This window comes from Aspergillus homomorphus (assembly GCF_003184865.1).
Source record: "Aspergillus homomorphus CBS 101889 unplaced genomic scaffold BO97scaffold_26, whole genome shotgun sequence".
Classification (NCBI taxonomy): domain Eukaryota; kingdom Fungi; phylum Ascomycota; class Eurotiomycetes; order Eurotiales; family Aspergillaceae; genus Aspergillus; species Aspergillus homomorphus.
In genome coordinates this window covers 351,285-371,993 of record NW_020291912.1, presented here as the reverse complement: position 1 = coordinate 371,993, position 20,709 = coordinate 351,285, and the positions used below count along the sequence as shown (strand labels likewise).

The following is a 20,709-nucleotide window of genomic DNA, read 5'->3' as shown; positions in this document are numbered from 1 at the left end:
GATGGTTGCGCAACGGCTCGCAAGGATTGACTCCTGTTGGCGTTGGCTATGACCTCAGCGAGCAGATCATCCAAAGGGAATCAGCATCGCTTTCACCAGTCAATTCGCCACCAGCAGCATGTTGGAAGAGAAGGTGTTGACATCGATGAATTTCTATCGGTGGGGGAAACAGTGGGTAAAGAAGAAAGGCAACGGAGAGGTGAGGGGTATCTTCTTCTCCTTCTCTTCAGACGTGATCATTCAGGAGTCAAGGGATGAAGTGGGTTTAACCACAAGTCGATTACTGACCGCCATCCTCCAAATCGAATCCATCCCAGTAATAATGCCACAACTGTCTCCGCTCTCCGGTGGCGCAATGAATCACCATCATGTTCTAGAAGACATTTGGAAGCCCCTTAGCCACCAGATCGAAGCTTCGATGCCATGTCCGTTCCCGGCTGAAGGATTGACCATCCCCATCTTTTCCTCTGCCCCGTCTCTCCTTTTTCTTTTCTTTTTTCTTTTAAAAAAATCTTAGCAATTCCCAGTCCCGAGTTTCGGGTTATTTTAGATTTTGATCAGGAGAGGAAGGTTACAGATAGGCTCCCCACTCAATTCCTTCTTTCTAACCACTCTTGTGATTGTTCGTGTAGACTATTGAGCCGAGCACCTCCGCTATTGAAGGCGTCGACGGGCTAGTCGAGCAAACGAGCGGGTGACGTTGATCCAGACCATCCGAAACCGAAAGTCCCCGTTAATTAAGGAGGTGGAATTTGTTCTGGAAGGAAGATAGAAGCCATTAGCTCGACTGGATAAGGAGTCCACTGAGATCCCGATAATCAATTAATCCACTCTACTTGATAGACAACACAATGGGCAATGTCCCTGGGAAGAACAGAAGAGACAGGTCAAGCATGTAGATATAGAGGGAGAAGGAGGAGGAGAAGGAGGAAGTCAAGTAATGATCGGCCACCATGAACAAACTCTCTTAGTCGGTAAGAAGCAGAAGACGAAGAAGCTTGCAAGAAGCTGCTGCTGCTTCCCGCAATTCGTGTCTTTTTCTCCCCTCCTTTTTCGGTGTCAATCCCTTTTTCTGCAAACTTCCCCCCTCGGGATCACGTAGTGTGTAGCACCACCACCAACACCACCACCATCATCATCACTACATACGCACGCACCACACACCATCTTGAGTATCTGCCCCTTTTTCTCATTAGGTGATTATTCTAGTGAGTAATAATTCCCTACTAGTTAGTTCGTCACCTGGACAATCAGTTCATCTCCGTGCAGGCAAAGTCCCACGCGACCCTGATTTAAGTTGAGCGGTGGTGCCCCTCCCCAGAGCTTGCAGCTGGTGACTTCACAACTACTTCTACTACTACCACTTCTACTTTTTTACCTTGTACTGGAAGTTTTTTTGCTCTCCCTCTGTCTGTCTGTCTGTCTTGCTCCTATTACAGTTCTGCTCATAGAGTGTCTTGAATATCGCTTTAAATACCCTAGTACCGACTTACTCTACCTCAGCTCAACTCTCAAATTCCCTTTGAATTTCTATAACTACTCAACAACAGCTTTGCATCAGCTTCCACAGCTGCTTGCGAAAGTCAAACGATCTGGAAAGGTTCCCGAGCTTCGAAGCACGAAGATCCAATAAGGCCGTGTTGCGCCGCTCGAATCCCCCCCACCTCGACCACAATCCGTTTGCCTTTTTGATTTGATTCTCATCCAGCGATCGGGCTGGTCGGTTTCCCTACCCGCCCCTCCCTTCCTTCCATCCCCTCCATCTGCCGCTGCGTGTGTGCTTGCTTGCTGCAGACCAGACTAGCTGCTACCCTGTTCTCCCCCTCCCCCTCCTCTTTTCTCGGATCTCTTCTTCCTTTTTCCCCTTCTTCCCTCCTTCAATTTCATTCCCATGACTACCGCTTCTCTTCTATATCCTTCCTCTCCATCTCAGACTCGACATTCGTCTTGTTCTCTTCCTCCACCCGATTCAAGCTTAGCTCCTGATCTACGTCAATCGAGCCCCTCCCCTCCTTCTCGGCCGCTGCAGTCGTGGTCGCCCGAGCGTCCAATTTCCCCGCTTAACACAGGCCGGACCTTCACCTTCTCCAGCCCTTTCCTCCAGAGAATGGCCGAAAGCACTTTTCCTCCCGGGGGAAATCAACCCCTTCGCGTGGGCACCAAAGACGACAACAAGCCCGCCAGCACTTTCCACAAGATCGCGGAGGACGAGGAGTACGAGGTGACGTCACCAACCGATCCGACTTTTCGCACCGCCAACGCCCCCGCCGCCGCCTCGTCCTCGACTGGCAACAGCTTGTTCGCAGGTGGTGGTTTTGGTGAAAATGGAGGTGCCATCCGTTTCAATACCCGAAGCCCATTTGACGATGGTTCGCGCGAGGAAGATGAGGCTGCCGACGACTTCCCGCCAGGCGACATCCGCCCAACCGGGGTCCCCAACCCTGGCCTCCCCAGCAACTATGCCTTGGGACGGAGGACATCGGTGTCCGCAGAGTCGTTGAATCCCACCTCGGCTGGCTCGGACAGCTGGGCGCCGCCGCATCACCCCAAGTCTGATGAGCAAATTGCGCGCTTGAAGACCGCCGTTAGCAACAACTTCCTTTTCGCCCATCTGGACGACGATCAGTTCAAGACCGTGCTTGATGCGCTGGTGGAGAAGCCCATTCCCGCCAAAGACATCAAAGTGATTTCGCAGGGTGATGCGGGAGACTACTTCTACATCGTCGAAGACGGCCATTTTGACGTCCTCATCCACCCTTCGGGCTCGGTGCAACCGGGTCCGGACGGCATGGGAAACAAAGTCAGCACCATCGGCCCTGGTGGCTCATTCGGAGAGCTGGCTCTCATGTATAATGCTCCTCGTGCTGCGACCGTGGTGTCGGTGGACCCGAAGAGCACCCTCTGGGCTCTGGACCGCATCACTTTCCGCCGCATTCTGATGGATTCGGCCTTCCAGCGTCGTCGTATGTACGAGGCTTTCCTGGAGGAAGTGCCCCTGCTGTCTAGCCTTAAGCCCTACGAGCGGTCGAAGATTGCCGATGCGCTGGACGCCAGCAAATACCCGGCCGGGTCCACCATCATCAACGAGGGCGATCCCGGTGATGCCTTCTACCTGCTTGAAGCCGGTGAGGCGGATGCCTTCAAGAAGGACTTGGACGGACCTGTCAAGTCCTATAAGCGCGGAGATTACTTCGGTGAATTGGCGCTTCTGGACGACAAGCCCCGTGCTGCCAGCATTGTTGCTCGCTCGGAAGTCAAGGTTGCTCGGCTGGGCCGTGACGGGTTCAAGCGGTTACTGGGGCCTGTGGAGGATATCATGAGACGGGCCGAGTATGAGTCGAAGCCAAACCAATCATGATCTGCATATCAACATTTTTAGACGAGGACACGCGAACTGGGATGGTGCTATGGGGTGGGGTTTATGTTTCATTATTTTGCTGTTCAGTGTACCTGACGCTCTTTTCTGGGAACCTGCCCGAGAGGTGTGGGTTCTGAGATACATGCAAGATGGGTTTGAAGAAAAGCTGCCCTCCGGTTCATTGGCGAAACATTGGTCTTTTAATTATTCTTTGCCCACGGCATTACGGGGTTTCAGACAGATGCAAGTCTTGTTTTGTGTCTAATAGTGGACTCACCGGTACGGGTCGGTGTGCGCCCGGGGAGTTTTCTTTGTTCATAATATGTCTTTTGTGATGGATACATATTTTGTTGCCAGTCAATTGTAGGCCTGTACAGGACTCTCGAAGCTCAGACCCGCAGATTACCGCGCAACAACCAAATCACTCCGCAACACCCATTTCTCTCCATTCAGGACCTCCTTTCCCTCATGCAACATACAGTGCTCGCCATGTCGATGCAGCAGCGCCATACCCGGTACCGGCGCGACCGAGACCGGTTGGGGATTTCGATCCTTCCGCGTCGGCTCGGGGTAGAAGACGGTCTCTCCGCCCTCGCAGCCCGTCAAGTAGATGAGTAGAGTCCATGTAGTGCGAGCCGGCCGTGCTGGCTGCCCTGGCGCGTTGAAAGTGAGGGTATTGGAATCGTCGTCTGATTTACAGATTAGCTGGGTATTCAGGTCTCTACCACCAAAGCCCCATTTAGAAGCTTGATAGACTATCCATTCATTACAACCACCACCACCACCACCACCACGACGTCCACCACTGGCTACATACAGCCCTTCTACCATACTTTGGACCCTTCCAAGAACCATTCCAAGGGGAAAGAAATAGCGGAAGAAAAGAACTCACAATGTTTATCAAAAAACTGACCCCTCGAATACCGATAGATACGAATATTCCCATTCAAACCCAATGGCTCCCCACCCCATACCTCGCGATTGACATTGCCAGCAGCCTCCTTCTCCCTGTTCCCCTCCCCATTCTCCTCCTCGTCGTCATGATCCTCATCCTCAGGATAGGAATACAACCTCTCCTCAACAGCATTCCTCTGACCCGTCACACACCGCTTCAACGCCGTGAGCTCCCAAAGCTGCGCCGCGAACCCCTCGTCCTGCACCTGGAAGCGGTCGTTGACGCGCACCGCGTCGCCGCGTTTCGGGTTCTTGGGTGTTGTCACCAGCGGCAGGGAGGCCAGGAAGCTTGTGTAGGTTTTGCAGAGGGTCTGCGGGAAGAAGTTCGGGATCAGGTAGATTTGGGAGTCGACTAGGGGTTGGAGAGTTGGTTTCGAGGGGTAGAAGTAGGGACTTTTTGGTGTGGGGGGGAGAGGGGGCCATTGGATTTGGGATTGGGTTTCTTTTGGGGGATTTGGGGGTGGTTTTGTTTTTGGTTGGGGGGTTTTTTTGGGCATTTTTCTTCCTCTTTTCTTCTTGTCTGCTGGTGGGAATGGGGGTGGTGGTTTATTGGATGTGGTGTGAGTAGGTGGTGAGGGGTGGATATTTTGCTGGGCGGGTGCAGTGGGCGGTAGGCTTGTTCGTCTACCCCCGGACCAGCAATCTGGGGTACAGTGAGTCGGCTGGGATCTCCCCGGAAACTTTTCTCTGGGTATATTTAGGTGCCCGGTGCTTTACGACCTGGCTTAGAATTGAGGTGCCTGGGAAGCTGAAAGAAAGGGGGGTCCGGGGGTTCTCCCCCGGAACGCTATATCTCTTATTCAACACTGAGGTGCCTGGGAAGCTGAAAGAGAGCGGGTCCGGGGTGGTGGGTGGTTCTTGTGAGCTTGATGGGTTCTTCCCCCCACTACTGGCGATTACTTGTGTTGCAGCTTGTCTATTGTCTGGGAGAAGTCAGGTTGTCGCAAGTGATGTGCGGCGATAATGAGTATAGGGCGTTTTGGTGGAACCATTCGCTGCCTTGGGTCTACAACTGACAATAGGGGGTAGATTCGGATCGTGAGTATCAAGTCTACAAGGGCTTCGCGTAACTGGAGGTAGATATACTTGGACAAGGCGTAAGACCCATAGTCCTATATTATCTGGAGAAAGTCAAACGATGGCAGCGTCGGCAAGCAGACATTATGTCCAAACTCAAGCTTATACACAATTTCCATGGTCAGGAACAGAGTGAAAGAGGCAAAGAATGTTCCTCGGAATGACTCCGCTTCAGTCAATCGACTTACTTGCTTAATAGCTTAGTGTTCTGGATGATATTTCTAACACAAATATGGTCTGCAGGTGAAAGATTCCCTATATAAAACTCATTCCTCAACCTAGTAATGAGAAAAGTCTAACACGATTTGTATGCAGCGCCGAACTCGAGTCTGAGACCTCCGGTCGGCCCAGGCAATCAATTGGATGCGGGTGTTTCAGCGTCTGCATACCTTAATAAGACCAGCCCAATGGGGGACTCAATTACGGTGTGACCATGTCTGCATGTCAAGAACATCGGATTCACCCGATCTTCTGACTTCTGTTTTGGAGCAAGAAGCTGAAGACGTTGCCAGCTGTCGTGCAGTAAATGTCCTTGAATGAGGAGCCTGCGAGAGGCTAGACCAGGCAATAAATAGACCGATAAACAGGTCATACCCCCCAATTACACATAAATACCTCACTAATACCATCCCCCACGCAAATTTCCCCAAACTTACAGGCCATCCCGTCACCGGAAGCGGCAGAAAAAACTCCATGAAAAAAAAAATATCGCCGGCACTACTTTTCGCCGACCAGTCAGAGGCCGTCCTGGGCCGGGACTCGGTCTCACCGCCCTTGACTTCTCTCCTCCTCTTTCGTCTTGTCTCCCTCCAACCCCAATCCTCTCCTCCTCCGACCCCCCGTCAAGACCAGCCGCCGGTCATGTCGTCGTCGCAGACCATGACAGCGCCAGCGGTGGGCCATCGTCCTCCGGATGCTGCCCCGGATATGTCGTCCGTGTACGACTATTCCCGCTCACAACAGCAGCAGCATCTTGACCCTCAACCGCATCCATCCCCGCCCAACGACTCCGCAATCCGCGCTTTGCACGATCCTGCCCCCGACTCCCTCGATCCTTCCTCTCCCAATGGCCTACCCGCCCTCTCCTCGACTATGGTCAAGGCCGAACCCGACGATCAAACCTCTATATCTCCTGCGCCGCAAGATACTCAATCCGATCTCCGTCGTCAGTCCGCCGCCAGTGCGCTGCTGGCCCAGCTCCTTGGCAATCAATCCTCCTCCGGCCCATCACCGTCCGAGGACCACCCAATGCCGCCAGCTCCGCAAGAGACAGACCAACCACAACAGATCGACGACAAATCAAATCTTCAATGGTCTATGGATTCAACCTCGGAGCCTCCGGCCGTTGCGCCTACCGACTCGACCGGCGGAGGCGCGGATCAAATCCCGCCGACATCAACCGACCTGTCGCTTTCGCATCACCATCAGGAGGAAAACTTCGAGCATCAAACCGATTTGTCTTCAGCCCACCACGAACAAGAATCAAATCCAGCCATTAACACGAATGACCCAATAGACGGCTTAACAGATCCATTGCTTTTCTCAAAGACCGGCATCGATCACGCCGACCTCTTCAACCCGTTCGACGTGTCGTCCTCTTCAAAGAATCCATTCGATGCATTACAGCACAGTGAAATGCTTACAGATGCCTATCTATCGCAAAACGCCGACCTCTCTGCCCTTGCGTATCCTGGTTTGCCTCAGGATGGCTCAGGCTCCGTCGACGGCTCCGAACCTCGGATTCAGGCCTTTGCGAAGCTGGAGTTCGATGATGGTCATTTTTACTGCAATACCTATTCTTTCATTCTCGGTCGTGATGTACGAGCCGCTCGGGCTGCGCACCAACGTGAGATACAAGTTCGACAGGCAATGAGGACATCGCGAGCGAAAAGCTCCAGTGGTGGAAACATGTCGCATACTCCGGTCCGTGTGAAGCATGAGGGCAGTGGAATTATGGGCAGCGTCGTCAGTGACCGTGGTGGAATTATGGGCTTTGATCCCGATGTCTCTCACCTTCCCCCTCGACTCAGTCGTCGATCGTCTGTCTCGTCGCATGCGGAATCGGGCGCTCCGCTACATGCGACCCCGGCCCAACTTCAATCGACCGATAATAACACCACCGACTACAATGCGCTGGCGATGCAGTCATTGAATGAAGAAAACGGCGATGCAAAGCCGGTTGATGCTCTTGCGCTGCTCCCTTCTCCGGACGCATGTCCGACTATCCCCATTCACCCCCCGGCCACGGTCGACGGCAGTGCCGCTGGCCATCGTGGTATTTCGCGCAAACACGTAAAGATCGCTTACAATTTTGACAAGAACCTGTTCGAGATGGAAGTCATGGGACGGAATGGCGCATTTATTGGCGCTGATTGGTTATCACCTGGCCAGGTCAGACCGTTACATAGCGGCGATTACATCCAAATTGGAGGTGTTCGCATACGTTTTCTTCTACCAGACGTACCAATCGGTGAAACTGGTGCTGATCGTGTTGAAGAGCCCTTCGGGGCAGGGGAAGAGAACTCTCAGACACCAGCTTCTGTCGAAAACGAAGCCGAGGCTCAGAAGCTTGCGTCCGATACAACAGAGAATAAGGACGCGCCTAGGCCTACGAAACTCGTACTTAAAACCAGAGAGTCAGATCCGGCGCGACCAATGCCCTCTGTGGAGGGAGCTATCGATCCATCTCTACAACCAATCCGGCGTCGGGGCCCTGGCCGTCCTCCTAAGGATGGCATCATGTCCAAGCGAGAGAGAGCAGAGTTGGCTCGAGAACAGAAGCTGGCAGCGAAGCGCGAGGCTAATGGAGGCGTTACTCCTCCGCCTGCGAACCGAGCGAAAGCTGGCAAGGCTCCGGCCTCAACGACGGCGACTGTTACCCCCAAAGAGATGGGCGGAGAGTCGCCTGGATCGAAGCCTGAGAAGCGCAAATACACCAAGAGGAAGAAGCCCGATGGCACACCGATGGATTTCCCTCTACCTTCCACCGAAGGCGGGCAGTTCCCCATGGAGCATCGCCCGGAAGACTTCATCAAAGCGCCCCCAGTCAAGAAGCGCAAACCCTCGCGGTCGCCATCTCCAAACTATCCTCCCGAGTCCGCATATACCCCGGAGGATCTGGCCAAGCCGCCTTACAACTACGCCGTTCTCATCTTTGATGCTCTCACCGAGGCTGGTACTCCGATGACACTCAAGCAGATTTATCGAGCGTTGAAGTTGAAATACCCATATTTCCGTTTCAAGTGCGAAACTGAGGGTTGGACGTCCAGTGTACGGCATAATCTTAATGGAAACAGTCATCTCTTTATGCACGCCGAGCGAGATGGTAAAGGGTGGTCCTGGCAGCTTCGCCCGGGAGCTTCCGTCGAGAAGGAGAAGAAAAGACGCCCTTCACCTCCTCCGCCAGCAGCGCAGCCCCCTCCTCCCGCCGCTCCTCCCCAGTACATGCCTGCATTGAATCCATCGTATGGCACTCAGCCGAATGGACAGCCCAGCATGGCCAACCCGCACTTTCAGTTCCCTGCTATGCCGTCGAACCCATACGCCACCCACCCTCCTGCTCCCGCCCCATCTCCCGCTCCTCCTACACCTCATCACGCGAGTCCCTATCCCCCGCCTTCTCAACCCGCCGCCTCCACCCCCTTTCCGATACCCAGTCCGCTCCGCAACAACCTTCCGCCCGCTTTCGCCCAGACCACCCCTTCCACCTACACCTCACCCTACGCATCCGATCCGCCCCCGCAGCTGGTTCAGCTACAGCAGGCGCAGCAATCGCAACCGATGCCTCCACAGCCCCAACATCAGTCGCCCTATCCGCCGCCGAATCCCCCACCAATGCCCCCGACTAACGCACCACACCCAACACATCAGACGCATGCTCCACCGCCACCACCCCCAGGGCATCATCCCCCTGGGCCTCCACCGGGGCCTCCGATGCAGCATCAGCCAAACATGGGTGTTGGTCCTGGTCCGGGTCCGGGTCCGGGTCCCATGGACAATTCAGATGCATCCTCGTTCAATGACCGTGCAAACAAAGCCATTGACGATTTTGAGGCTGTTCTTATGGAGGATTATGAGGACAAGAACTACATCCGAGAAGTGCTCAAGAGTGCGCGAGCCCGCGTACTGGGCAATGCAACGGACAGCTCGTTCCCGGGCGGCGAACCGAAGGACGAAGAGGTTATCGTGGATGCCCTCCGTAATCTAATTGGGAGCCTCAAGGGAGAGTAGCGAGCAGTAAATAGGGAGCAGCAACGGGCATCCAAGGCATGAGGAACATTGGTGGCCTTGGCTTGACGACTTTTACGACTTGGGATTCTGCATTTTACTACATATTTTTCCATATGGATTGTCGTGTCTAATCTGCATGCAGCTGGCACATGGCGTTCCAACTTAGTTTGGATCTGGTGTTCGAAGGGACGGAGATATGATCATGGCAAACAAGCGCAAGCGCTACCGAGCCTGATCTTTGTCCTCTGGTTGGTTTTCTAATGAGTATGAAAAAACTCGAAGCTTTCACGATACGATACTATTTTCTCTTTTCCGCTTTGCTTGTTTTCTTCTCCGGTGTCCTCACAAACTTTCTCCCCCGCCCTTTCCACTTTCTACACACACACACACACACACACACACACACACAACGTACACTTTTTATCACTGACTGACTGATTGTTTTCTCAATGATATCCACTCTGTTCTGGGACCAAGCAAGTCCCGTCTCACATTTGTTCATGAGGATGTTCCCTACATACCTACCTACCAACCACCGCACTGTTCTTACTCCTTCAGCGGCGCAGCGTATGCGTTCTATTGATCTATGCAAGATGTTGCAGCGGACAATCCCGGACTGCATGTTGACGACCGATTCCTCAGCCCCTCAATTTCCCAATTTCGAACCTGAATCAGTCGGAAGAGAGAACTTGATTCCGAGAAGATGGAAGAGAGGGGTGGTGTTTCCCGTTGCATAGCGGTAGTAGATAGAAGACTGAAGAAGACAAAACAAGGAAATACAATTCCAAAAATTGTATACGGTGCTTACTATGTCTTGTTCTGTCCCCTCTGCGCCAGAGGTAATATGCTCATAGACTCCCAGCGCAATCAAATTCTATATCCCGGACACTACCTCTTTCGCAATGATTATGGAAAATAGACATGTCAGACAAGAACCATGCACACCCCCCCCCCCCCAAAAAAAAACCTGATTTTGTTCACACAACCCCTCCCCGCGGCGCTTGACTTCGGTCTTCCCCCGAATGGAGGATGATGATGCATGAAGTTAGATGTCAGAATGATGTGGGCGGATATGAGGGGTCTGTTTTTCCTTTGGGTTGCGCCGTACCTGACTGGCCTCCTACCCCTCCTCCCTTGCTTTGCCTCTTGGATGGATGGAAAAGATAGCAATTGTCGAGTAAGAATCTTTTTTTTTTTCCGAGATCCCGATCGTCCTGATGCGTTGTTTTTTTTTTTTTATGTAGGTGTGGTGTGGTGGGGGTTTGACACCTCGGTGTAATGTTGTTGTTTCCCCGCTCCTTCACTCTTTACTCTTTACTCGGTAAGGGACCGTGGTTTCGAACCTATGGTTGTTGTTGTTGTTGTTGTAGGTACGAGTTGTAGGTTCTGGTGGTGAGCTTCGGTTGGTTACGGATATTGTAGATGTGGACTTGGGGTTGGATGTTGTTGTTCTTGTTTACTTCGATTAAGAACTATGATCTAGCCTCTCTGGCCTTACTCAGGCTGGAAGTGGGGATGTGGGTGAGGAACTGAGAAATGTCTCATCTTCATCCATCCATTCGGAATCTTAGGAATTGAAGATGATGATGATGATGATGATGTTGAAGAACAGGATTTTGCGATGGAATTGGCTTGGACCTCTTATCGGATTATGGATGGATGAATTAAGGCTGGCCGTGTTCACCCGATAGTATGTCTTTATATTATCTTCAAGGGAAGAGAAGAGGATGAGGAGGGGGCAAAGAGGGGGAAAGGAGGCAGGGTTTCTTGTTCCTGGCTGTGTTCTATTCCTGTTCCTTTCTTTCTTTCTTTCTTTCTTTTCTTCTTTTAAGTGTTGTGTAGTGGTGGTGAGGGGGTGGGCGGGTAATTGAGTTAAGTGTATGCAGACTAAACAGTATCATTGTTGTTGAGGATCATTCATTGATGGTAGTTAGTGGGTGCTTAATGAGGGGTTTAGAGGACAGTACCTGTATAGTATACGCTCGGCAGGGACAGTGCGAACAGGCAGTGCAGGGTGCGCGACGGCGGCGCATCTCCAGACTGAAACAATTGCTCGAATGTCAGTTAACATGTCAAGAGGCACAGACGGTTTTGAAGCAAGGCGAGGCAAATAGGCAAGACAGGACAGCTCCAGCTAACTAAGTCTGTCAAGTCAGTCAGTGCTTCTGCATATCCGCCTGTCCGGCTCAGGGTCAATGTCAACTGTCAGTGTCAGTGTCCGTGTCAGTTGCCGGGTGAGGATGACCGATGCACCTCCTCTCTGGAAAGGCGGCAAAAGGGCGATATCGGGAGTTGAGATGGAGATCGGAAGAATAGGAAGGGGAAGCGTTCTTCCGGGCGCCAGAAAATGGAGAGGCAGTCTGGGTGAAGGATTGGAGGCTTGCATACGCGACCTGCGGGATTATCGTGATGATTAAACTTCTCTAGGAGGGCCATCGGGCAGCGATGGCTGGTCAGATGGGCAGGCAGGGCACTCGAGTGAAGCAACAAGAAAAACGACCACAGGCTCTCTCTCTCTCTCTCTCTCTCTCTTTCCACCCACCCCACTTGCCATTACTCGATCTTGTTGTGTGCAGATGGTGTGGGGGGGGAAAAAGACGAGCGTTTGGCACGGCAAAGAAAGATTAGACAGGGTGGAAGATGGAGATCGATCGAGGTGTATTGTATTCAACTTGATTACTGTTCTGGGATTGGGCGGGATGTGTGGTGCCTTGATTGAGTGCCCGGACTGGTAAGGTACTACTCAGTAACTACCTACCATTATGAGATGAGATGGGTCATGTTTATTGTCGCGATGGGCGTAGGAGGATGGTGGTACAACAGCCAGCCAGCTACGTAGTACGTATACCTACACTTACATATACTATTGATTGGCATGTCCCAGCAAGGCTCATCTGGCTTACTCCGGTCGGGAAGGGCACATTCCCAACACGATACGATTAATAACCACTGTAGACAGATTCATAGAAAGACTCAGTCTTCCCAGAAGATTCACAACGACAATGAACTCCTAGATTGTATTATCGCCTGAACGATACGGGGTACAGAGGTGGTGGAGGTGATGATGTGCCTGCAGGGACTAAAATGGTTCCTTTCCCGTGGCCATGAGCCTGGCGCCAATATAATTTCGATAGCAACCAGGGACTGGGGGTTTTCCAGAATGAACCTAAATGGAGGAGACTGCCGACTACCGACTCCTGCAACTACAGCAGTATGACCGTGATATGAGACCGGCCGAGCAGCAGTAACCATCTCTCTCATCTCTCTTCTTTGTAAGCAACTACTACTCGACTCACCTCCCAGGAACTAATGAAAATCATTCAGTTTGTCCGACACACCCTCCCCAGCTTTGATTGGGTGCATTCCGATGCAGCTCTGAGTCACAGGCGAGAAATGAAGGTAACAGCCGCAACGCTTCAGGTGACGACGCTTTAGGTGCTGCTGCTACCAGCCTCCGAGCAGACAGAAGAGAAGGAGAGAGAGAGAGAGAGGCACATGCTCCCCTCGTCTCGACACGGTGATACGCACCACTCCCGGAATAGATCTGGATCTGTCACCTCCAACAGGATCTTTGGTCTCCATAGTTAATTGGGTTGATGTTTGATGATGGCTGAATTGCAGCAACAGGCAGGAATGTCAATAGAATGGAAGGAGCTGGAATGTGTCCCCCTCGTCTAAGATTCTAAGATTCTACCTAAGGTACACGGTATATGTACAATGATGATGAGATTTTCTTTCCTTGCTGCCGGGCTGCCCGGACAAGGTACAGCTTACAGGCAATACTTACTTACTATATGTACAGTACCTGCTGATGCATGTGTGGTGACCTACAGCGACCTCGACCATCGTGAAAATGAGGCTGTCCCAGCTGTCCCAGCTGTCCCAGGCGTCCAGGCGTCCAGGCGCCCAGGCCCAGGGTTCATGGAAAGCGACAGGCTGGGCAAGGGCAAAGGGCATGGCATAGCATGGCATGGTGTCATGGGCTCCGCCTTGAGATCACCATCGCCACCGTCGACTTGTCGCGACCGCACTGGTGATGATGGAAGTCCCCTCCCCTGAGATCATGCTCTTCTTTGCTTTTCCATCCCTTCTAGACTACTGTACTTGACTACTCGTAGATAGCCGCCGAGCTGGCTGCTGGTTGCTTGCCCCCTCCCCCCCTTCTGCCACTCCCCATTTGGTCCCTCACCCCATGATCCATCAAGATCCATATTGCATTCCCTCCGGTCCATTGCCTCCGCCTGCCCCCTTTGGGATCCGCGGTGACTGGGGCCTGGAAGTTATAAATAACCAACCAGGATGGATTAGGTAAGGCAGTTCTGCAACAGCCAAGCCACAGTCCAACGAGTCCATCTATCTTACCAAGTCTCACCCACAACACGTTTATTCCCTCTTTACCCATTTGCTAATTTAGCACGGGGGCGCACGGCCCAGTCATTTGTCGAGCCGTACCACTAGCGCTCTCCCGCCGCTCCTTTCCTACTCTCTTCTTGTCGAGGGTGTGACTTCAATTTTCGCCTCCGATAGACAAGAAGTGACGGATATGCTCTGGTTTGGTTGGTCTGGCTTATGAATTGGCCATGGGCTAGCCACCCGGGCCGGCTTTGCTCCCTGCAGTGCCTCTCTATCAGTTCTGATGAACTGATGATCCCATCATCTCGTGAACCTTAAGTCAATAGAAAACATTATTATGGACTCGGGCTGTTCGTTCTCTGGCCCTTTCGACTCTCAAGCCAACGGGGAGTAGGACGTTGCCCTGTCTGGGATTGATTGGAGGTCATCTTCAACCACGCCTCCTTTTTTTTTTTGGTTTTGTGTCATTTTAATTCTAATTTTTCTTTGTAAGCTGCGTACTTAGTTATAACTAAACCAAATGGACAGGAGCAGGGGAGGGAAGGAATAGATAATGGTGGCCTTTGTAAGATGACTCCACAATCTTCCCAAGGGATTATCACCATCAATGCCCGTTTTTAATCTAAAATTTGTGAATCACCTTGGTTCAAGAGATGCTGCTACGTGAGAGAGGGTGGGTTCGAGGAATTTTCTTCCCTTCCCTCCCTCTCCCCTCTTCTCCTTCTCTTAGCTCTTGCCATTAAGCAGACCGACCGCCAAGCGTGCTGGAAGCAGTAAAAAATGGGTCACTCCGGTGACCAACCTCAAGTGCCGATGACTTCTGTGGCCGTTCGAGCCTGCCTCTCGAACCCCTAGACTAATCACACTGATGGAACAACTAAACACCTCTAAGGAAACCTAACCGTTTGGTCCACCCCCGAGGCTGCCCACCGCCAACCGCTGGGCCTTAAGAGTGGGAGGGGAGGAGGTTGTGCAGTTTGGCCCGGTCTGGTCGTGCAGATTACTATTGGACAGAGTGCCGGACAGTCAGGTGGGCAGCATATGTATCGAGAATTCAATACCCTGACTTTACTTACTATACCGTCACTTTGCTCACTGCTCTTCCTGCTCTGGCCACACTGCACTCTGCACTGAACCACACTGGCACACACTGGCACACACACACACACACGCACACACACGCACACACACGCACACACACGCACACACACGGGACCTCGGAGTATCATTCCCAGCTTGGGGTAGTAAGGTGGCAGGTTAAAAGATCATTACAACTAACATGAACATTAACAACATTAAGTAACCCTCCTCGATCTCAACGTCAGTCCCGATGCGGGTGTTGGTGAGACGTAATATTCCCTAAAATAAACAGAGGATCACAGGATTGATCCTACCTCTAATCTACACCAGCATCATCATCATCATCATTGATTCATACCAGATGCAGACCTCCTCTTCGTTCCAGTCTTGTCGGTGCCGACGGTCGAAAGAGGGCTTCCCCCCCCCCACCATACCCATGGATATGGTCTTCTCTTACTGTTCTAGCCTCTGTCTTAGCCTCTCGGGGACTCCAGTGACCCTAGCATTACGGTGAAGACAGGGAACGAATTTTTTTTTTTTTTTTTTTTGGCTCATTCATTCGCGTTTATTCTGACTAACCTTTTTCTCTTTCTCTTTCTCTCCCCCTCTCTCTCTCTCTCGTGGAAGGTTCAATTCATTCCTTCTTCCCCTTAAAACACCAACCAACCAACCAACCAGAGAGGGTATATGGGGTGGTGGATGGAGCACGAACGGGACATTGTCAACTCCCCAACTATTATTCCTAGCTTTAGTCTTCTTCCCCCCATCGTAGGCTTGTAGCCATTGAAAAACTCTGAAAACTCTAAACGATCACCCCATGTAAAGCAGTAGTCTGATATCTAGTCAGACATTCGAGTCCCGTCTGCTCGGATGTTGCGGCTGGTCTCTTATTAATTTTTTCTTTCTTTTAACTTAGCTCCGTAGTTTGACTAGTTTGATGGAGGGCGTGCCTATTTAGTTTTGGAGACCCGGGATTGGGGTGGGCGATGATGCTGGTGATTGAGGGCCATGGTCAGGAATCCGAGCCCCTACGGAATATCCCTGATTCCCTACGGACTCTGGGAGGGTGATACCAGTCAGTCGAGTATGGTCTTGTACTGCCCTCCATGACTGCTAGGAGCTCTGGGAATATCATGATATCCGTAGTATTGATTTGGACGCTGCCTGAGGGGGCAACTGAACTGAACAGTCAGAAAGGACTGAACAGCAGCAGCAGCAGCAGGAGACGAATTACTTAATTGTTTGGGTGTATCTGATTGGATCAACGACATAAAAGATCTCCACCAATACCAAATTACCTGTTATGACCATACCAAACCCATTTCCTGACCACGGACGGTGAGTCTTTCTCCCCTTCCCGTTTCACTCACCTTACCCACCTGGAATTATTGAGAGAAAAGGGAATCGAAAAAAGAAAATTCTACAAAAATCGAAGAACAAAAAAAAAAGGGAAGAAAGAAAGTGGTTAGTCAGGCAGGCCCATTGAGCCGGGGATCGTCACTTTCTTTTCCACACCCTCTGACACCTCTTCTTTGCCCACTGACCACTCATCACTATTCCCAACTAGTCCCAATTCCGCTCTCTGCTTTGCTCTCATTGCTTGCCTGTTGCCTCTCTCTCTTCTCTTCTCTCCGCCGGGCCAGGCTACTTTTTACTATTACTGTATTCACTCTATTCTCTCTCTCTTTTTTGCTCTCCTGTTCCTCCTTCCTCTCTTCTCTTCCTCTCCTCTCTCTCTTCTACTTCCCCCTCCCCCCATCCTCCCCTCTCCTTCTGTTCTTCTCCTCATCTCTCCTCCACCCTTCTCCCTTTTGCTTTCACATCATCAACCTATATTCCCTCTTCTCCCACCCCCCTCCTCCCTCCTTTGTCCACCTTTTCGAAAATCTCCATCTCCCTCTACTTTATCTTCAACGAGCTTTTCACTAAGTATCGTTGTCACCGTGGATTGGGAATACTCCCTTTGACGCGAGAACTAGTGTTTACCGTTTCTATTTCTTATTGAAAAGCGCAAAAACACATATAAAAAGATCTCCACCGTCCCTTGCCCCATCCGCACCCTCCCCCTAACACATCCCTTGACCCCATCGGTTATTCCTGTTACTCGTTCGGTTACGGAACAAAAAAACAAAAATCACAATCGATTAGCTCGCCCGATTTTTGACTGCCTCGTGTTCGATCAATTGTCCGCTCAGTCAGCTCCTTAAGCGATTGTCCAACTCGTGCAGTAGCAACTTCCAAAAGTACATTGCGCGAATCACTTCAGTCACGATCATCTTTTCGCCGCTTTCTCTGCCCCGTGCTTCGAATCTCGCCATTCCTCTCATGTTATTCAACTAAGAAGATACAACACATCGAAACACAGAGCCGCGGCTCGTCGAGCATCCGCTCTCCCTCCTTCTCCCTCCACCCAGGATCAGGGCGTGGTGGACGTGTAGACGGTTCGTATCTATACCTTTTCGGTCTCGATTGTTTGTTACTCATTGGATTCCCCTGCTTGCCATTGGAACCAATTTGCTAACACGGTTGTTGATTAGAGCATTCCGGTCTACCCTCCCCCTCCTGAACTGGTGTTATCCTTTCTCCCTCTTCCCTCGTCATGCCGTCTTTCTTCACCCATGGCCTGCAGGGCCTACCTCCAACTCCGCCTCATCTCGTGAGCGGTGGCCGCATGGAGCACGAGCAGCCCTTCTATGTCCTGGGTCCCTCCGCTGCATTCCCGCCTCGCTACTCCCAGAACGGCTGCGAGTTCATCGAGCAATACTCGCAGGCCCATTGCTATCCTAAGTCAGCTATCAACATGAACGCACAGTCCCGCGCTGGAGTCCGCAATAGCCGCGAGATGACCGCCGCCCACTCTGCAATGAGCCAGCCCATGTACGGTCCCATGGCCACCGCCAACGTTCTGCCGCCGCTCCGCAACAACGTTCAGCTGCCCCCGATGGACAATGGCATCCTGCCCCAGTATCGCCGCCAAGACATGATGGTGCAAGAGCAACCGCGCAAGGAGGAAAAGGCTACCGGAGGCGTTGCGGCGCACTTGGATTATGAGATGGACCAGATGTCCGACTACGTGGCTGAAATGGCCCAGGGAATGTATGCTTTGTACATCACCAAGATCAACCTAGCAGATATTGACTTCGCGCGAAGCGTCTACCCAGGATCGTCGGTCACCCCCCAGTTTCGAAAATACGTCTACCAGATCTTGTCGTCGACCAGGCTCCCGAGCTCGACCATCCTCCTGGGTCTCTACTACCTCTCGAGCCGGATGCGCATGCTGTCATCGGCCAAGGTGTTCCACTCTGGGAGTGGCCAGGTGTACCGCATGCTCACTGTCGCCCTCCTGCTGGGAAGCAAGTTTTTGGATGACAACACCTTCCAGAACAAGTCGTGGGCCGAAGTCAGCAACATCCCGGTGAGCGAGCTCAACTCGATGGAACTGGATTGGCTCTTTGCCTTCGAGTGGAAGATCCACGATCGTATCTACGACAAGCAGGATGGTTTTGCCTCGTGGCTCAAGCACTGGGAAAACTGGCGTGCCAAGACGGTCGCCCGTGCCCAGGAGTCTCGCCACGCTCTGGCTCCCCTCGATACGAACGTTCCCCGGCCCCATCGCGTCTCGAAGCCGCTGCTTTCCCCTGAAGGTCCTATCCCTCCACAGTACCAGCGCAGTTCTACCTTCGAGAATTCGTGGCTGAACCCGACCGCTTCCGAGTATTCGCCCCCCTCCGCACCACACAGCGGCCCCAACACACCCGACTATTTCGCTGTTGGGCCCTGGGCGTACACCAACCCTCCTCCGCCGTACACGCGTACCTGGGTGCCCACTCCACAACAGTACATCCCTACGGCCCCGCCATCACAGCCGCCGTCGTACCATCACACCCCGGCCTACGCCCTGCCCTTCGCGCAAAGTGTGTGGACTGGTCATGGCTCGTCGTGTGGCTGTCTTTACTGCGCCAAACCTGCGGACCATTATATGTGCGCCAACCCCTTTGGCTCGATGCAACCGATTGTCGCTTAGGCTGTTCACGAACTCGCCCGTCAAGTGTTGCGACGCTGGGAAAAAGTTATCTGTTTCCTACTTCGACTATCGCCTTCGCCTTCGCTTTCTCACTAGACCTTTTGATTCCCATTGTTCAACTTTCCCGCTAATGATACCGTGTTTTATTCGTGTTGATTGCATGATTACCCGTTTTCTCAAAGTCTGTTTCGGTTATGTTATTCGCTGAAAAGTATCCGCCGCCATTCCTGGCTTTTGCCTCAAAAGCGAAAATCGAAAAAAAGGTGTCCAGCTGGAGCGTTGACGACCGTTTGCATCATCATCATCGCTCTTGCCTTTCAAGATACGGCACACTTCCTTTTGTTCCAAATCATCATTTCTCTTTCCCTCAATACGGCCACGTTCTGGATGATCACTGGACCGCCGATTCTTTCATCTTACTGCTCCAGGGGTATTCTTGGATCAGAACCCCGGAGTAAGGAGTCACGACAATTATGATTGTTTATTGTCCGCGTTCGCACGTGTTTTGTGCCTTATTACCGCCTTCGCGTTTCTTTGATCTCTTACTCATCTTCTTCGGATCTGCGCATTTTACCTGGCAATGCTCCTCATAGATTGTTTTTTTATTTTCATTTGACCCTGGTTGAGTTGGGATACTGGCACTTCGTTATTCTTTTTTGTCCATGTCATGCTTGACTCCCGGGGGTGTTAATACCTTATCTTCGTTCGGTTTTATTCTTTTGACTACTCCTTGCATTGCTCTGCTCTGGTCGATCGGATTCTTCGAGTCATTTGTTCTTCTGCTGAGACCAGAGGCAGATATTTCAAGCCGTTGTGGCGCGTTTTCGGCTGCGAGGTTTGACTGCTCTTGGTTGTACATTATACCATGTTCATCTTCTCATTTCTCTTCTTTCCATGACCTTTCTTACACATTGAATGTCCAACCCCCCCCCTTCACCTCCAAGAAGGAAATCGAAAAAAAGTGATACTCTCCCCATTACGCCTTGTTTCTTTGTTCCCCACCATTTTTTTTCTTGTTCACGGTGCCCGCGCCGCTTATGTGTTTGTCTCACTTCTCATTCGTCCTTGATTGTAAGTTAGATCAACTACTTTCATACCAGCCATATGAAATCTGGGAATAACAACATACTCTTGAATTTCCGGATTGACAAAAAAAACCTGGAAATATCATCACAAGAACATCTCTCCTGCTCTTAGTATGTCAACTAGTCCGGCTCGTATTCTTCAAAGTGCTTGGCTATTTCCTCCCGCAGCAGTTGAGGCACTCACATGACCCTTAAACGGTCCCAGCCGTCCTTACCACCATCAAGAGTAGGTAGGATATCTAGCCCTATAGCTTCATGTCATGGTAATGGATAGCTAGCAAGGATCAGCAGACCTGCCTGAGTAGATAGCATGGGATATGAAGTATCCATAGAAAGGGGGCAGGTAGGCAGGCAGGCTGATGCATGATTCATCTCCCGGATTCGAATCCCCATTTAACTGACACCATCGCGTAGCCAAGTAGATCCATCAATCGTTTATTCTGACTGCGAGCCCTATCTACATCACCAGGTAACCTTTTATGTGTTCATCGATTTTACTCTCCAATCCCTATTACAGTGAAAAATCTTTGCCGGGTTGTAGAGTGATT

General features: G+C 51.7%; 5 protein-coding genes across 5 annotated transcripts; 4 read left to right on the top strand and 1 right to left on the bottom strand.

Moving 5' to 3' along the window:
- Positions 1 to 29: 29 nt before the first annotated feature.
- Positions 30 to 733, top strand: BO97DRAFT_116086 (uncharacterized protein). Its single transcript, XM_025689942.1, has 2 exons — positions 30 to 570; positions 633 to 733. Exon 1 carries the CDS (start codon positions 119 to 121, stop codon positions 515 to 517), a length of 399 nt encoding a protein of 132 aa, XP_025550062.1. The 5' UTR covers positions 30 to 118; the 3' UTR covers positions 518 to 570; positions 633 to 733.
- Positions 734 to 2,107: 1,374 nt separating this feature from the next.
- On the top strand, positions 2,108 to 3,358 carry BO97DRAFT_415688 (cyclic nucleotide-binding domain-containing protein; the record flags this gene model as incomplete). The annotated part of the gene is made up of 1 exon (XM_025696404.1): positions 2,108 to 3,358. One exon carries the CDS (start codon positions 2,108 to 2,110, stop codon positions 3,356 to 3,358), a length of 1,251 nt encoding a protein of 416 aa, XP_025550061.1.
- A 402-nt stretch (positions 3,359 to 3,760) lies between these two features.
- On the bottom strand, positions 3,761 to 4,809 carry BO97DRAFT_348361 (uncharacterized protein; the record flags this gene model as incomplete). Its single annotated transcript, XM_025691883.1, has 3 exons — positions 3,761 to 4,047; positions 4,251 to 4,383; positions 4,441 to 4,809. 3 exons carry the CDS (start codon positions 4,807 to 4,809, stop codon positions 3,761 to 3,763), a joined length of 789 nt encoding a protein of 262 aa, XP_025550060.1.
- A 1,441-nt stretch (positions 4,810 to 6,250) lies between these two features.
- Positions 6,251 to 9,911, top strand: BO97DRAFT_371883 (forkhead domain protein; the record flags this gene model as incomplete). The annotated part of the gene is made up of 1 exon (XM_025692842.1): positions 6,251 to 9,911. One exon carries the CDS (start codon positions 6,251 to 6,253, stop codon positions 9,617 to 9,619), a length of 3,369 nt encoding a protein of 1,122 aa, XP_025550059.1. The 3' UTR covers positions 9,620 to 9,911.
- A 7,740-nt stretch (positions 9,912 to 17,651) lies between these two features.
- On the top strand, positions 17,652 to 19,076 carry BO97DRAFT_393477 (putative cyclin-like protein (Clg1); the record flags this gene model as incomplete). The annotated part of the gene is made up of 1 exon (XM_025693928.1): positions 17,652 to 19,076. The coding sequence occupies one exon, from the start codon at positions 17,652 to 17,654 to the stop codon at positions 19,074 to 19,076; it is 1,425 nt and encodes a 474-aa protein (XP_025550058.1).
- Between the last annotated feature and the right edge of the window lie 1,633 nt (positions 19,077 to 20,709).

Bases quoted from the DNA above. Each gene is read 5' to 3' on its own strand.
- BO97DRAFT_116086 (XM_025689942.1), top strand. From the start codon at position 119: ATGTTGGAAGAGAAGGTGTTGACATCGATGAATTTCTATCGGTGGGGG.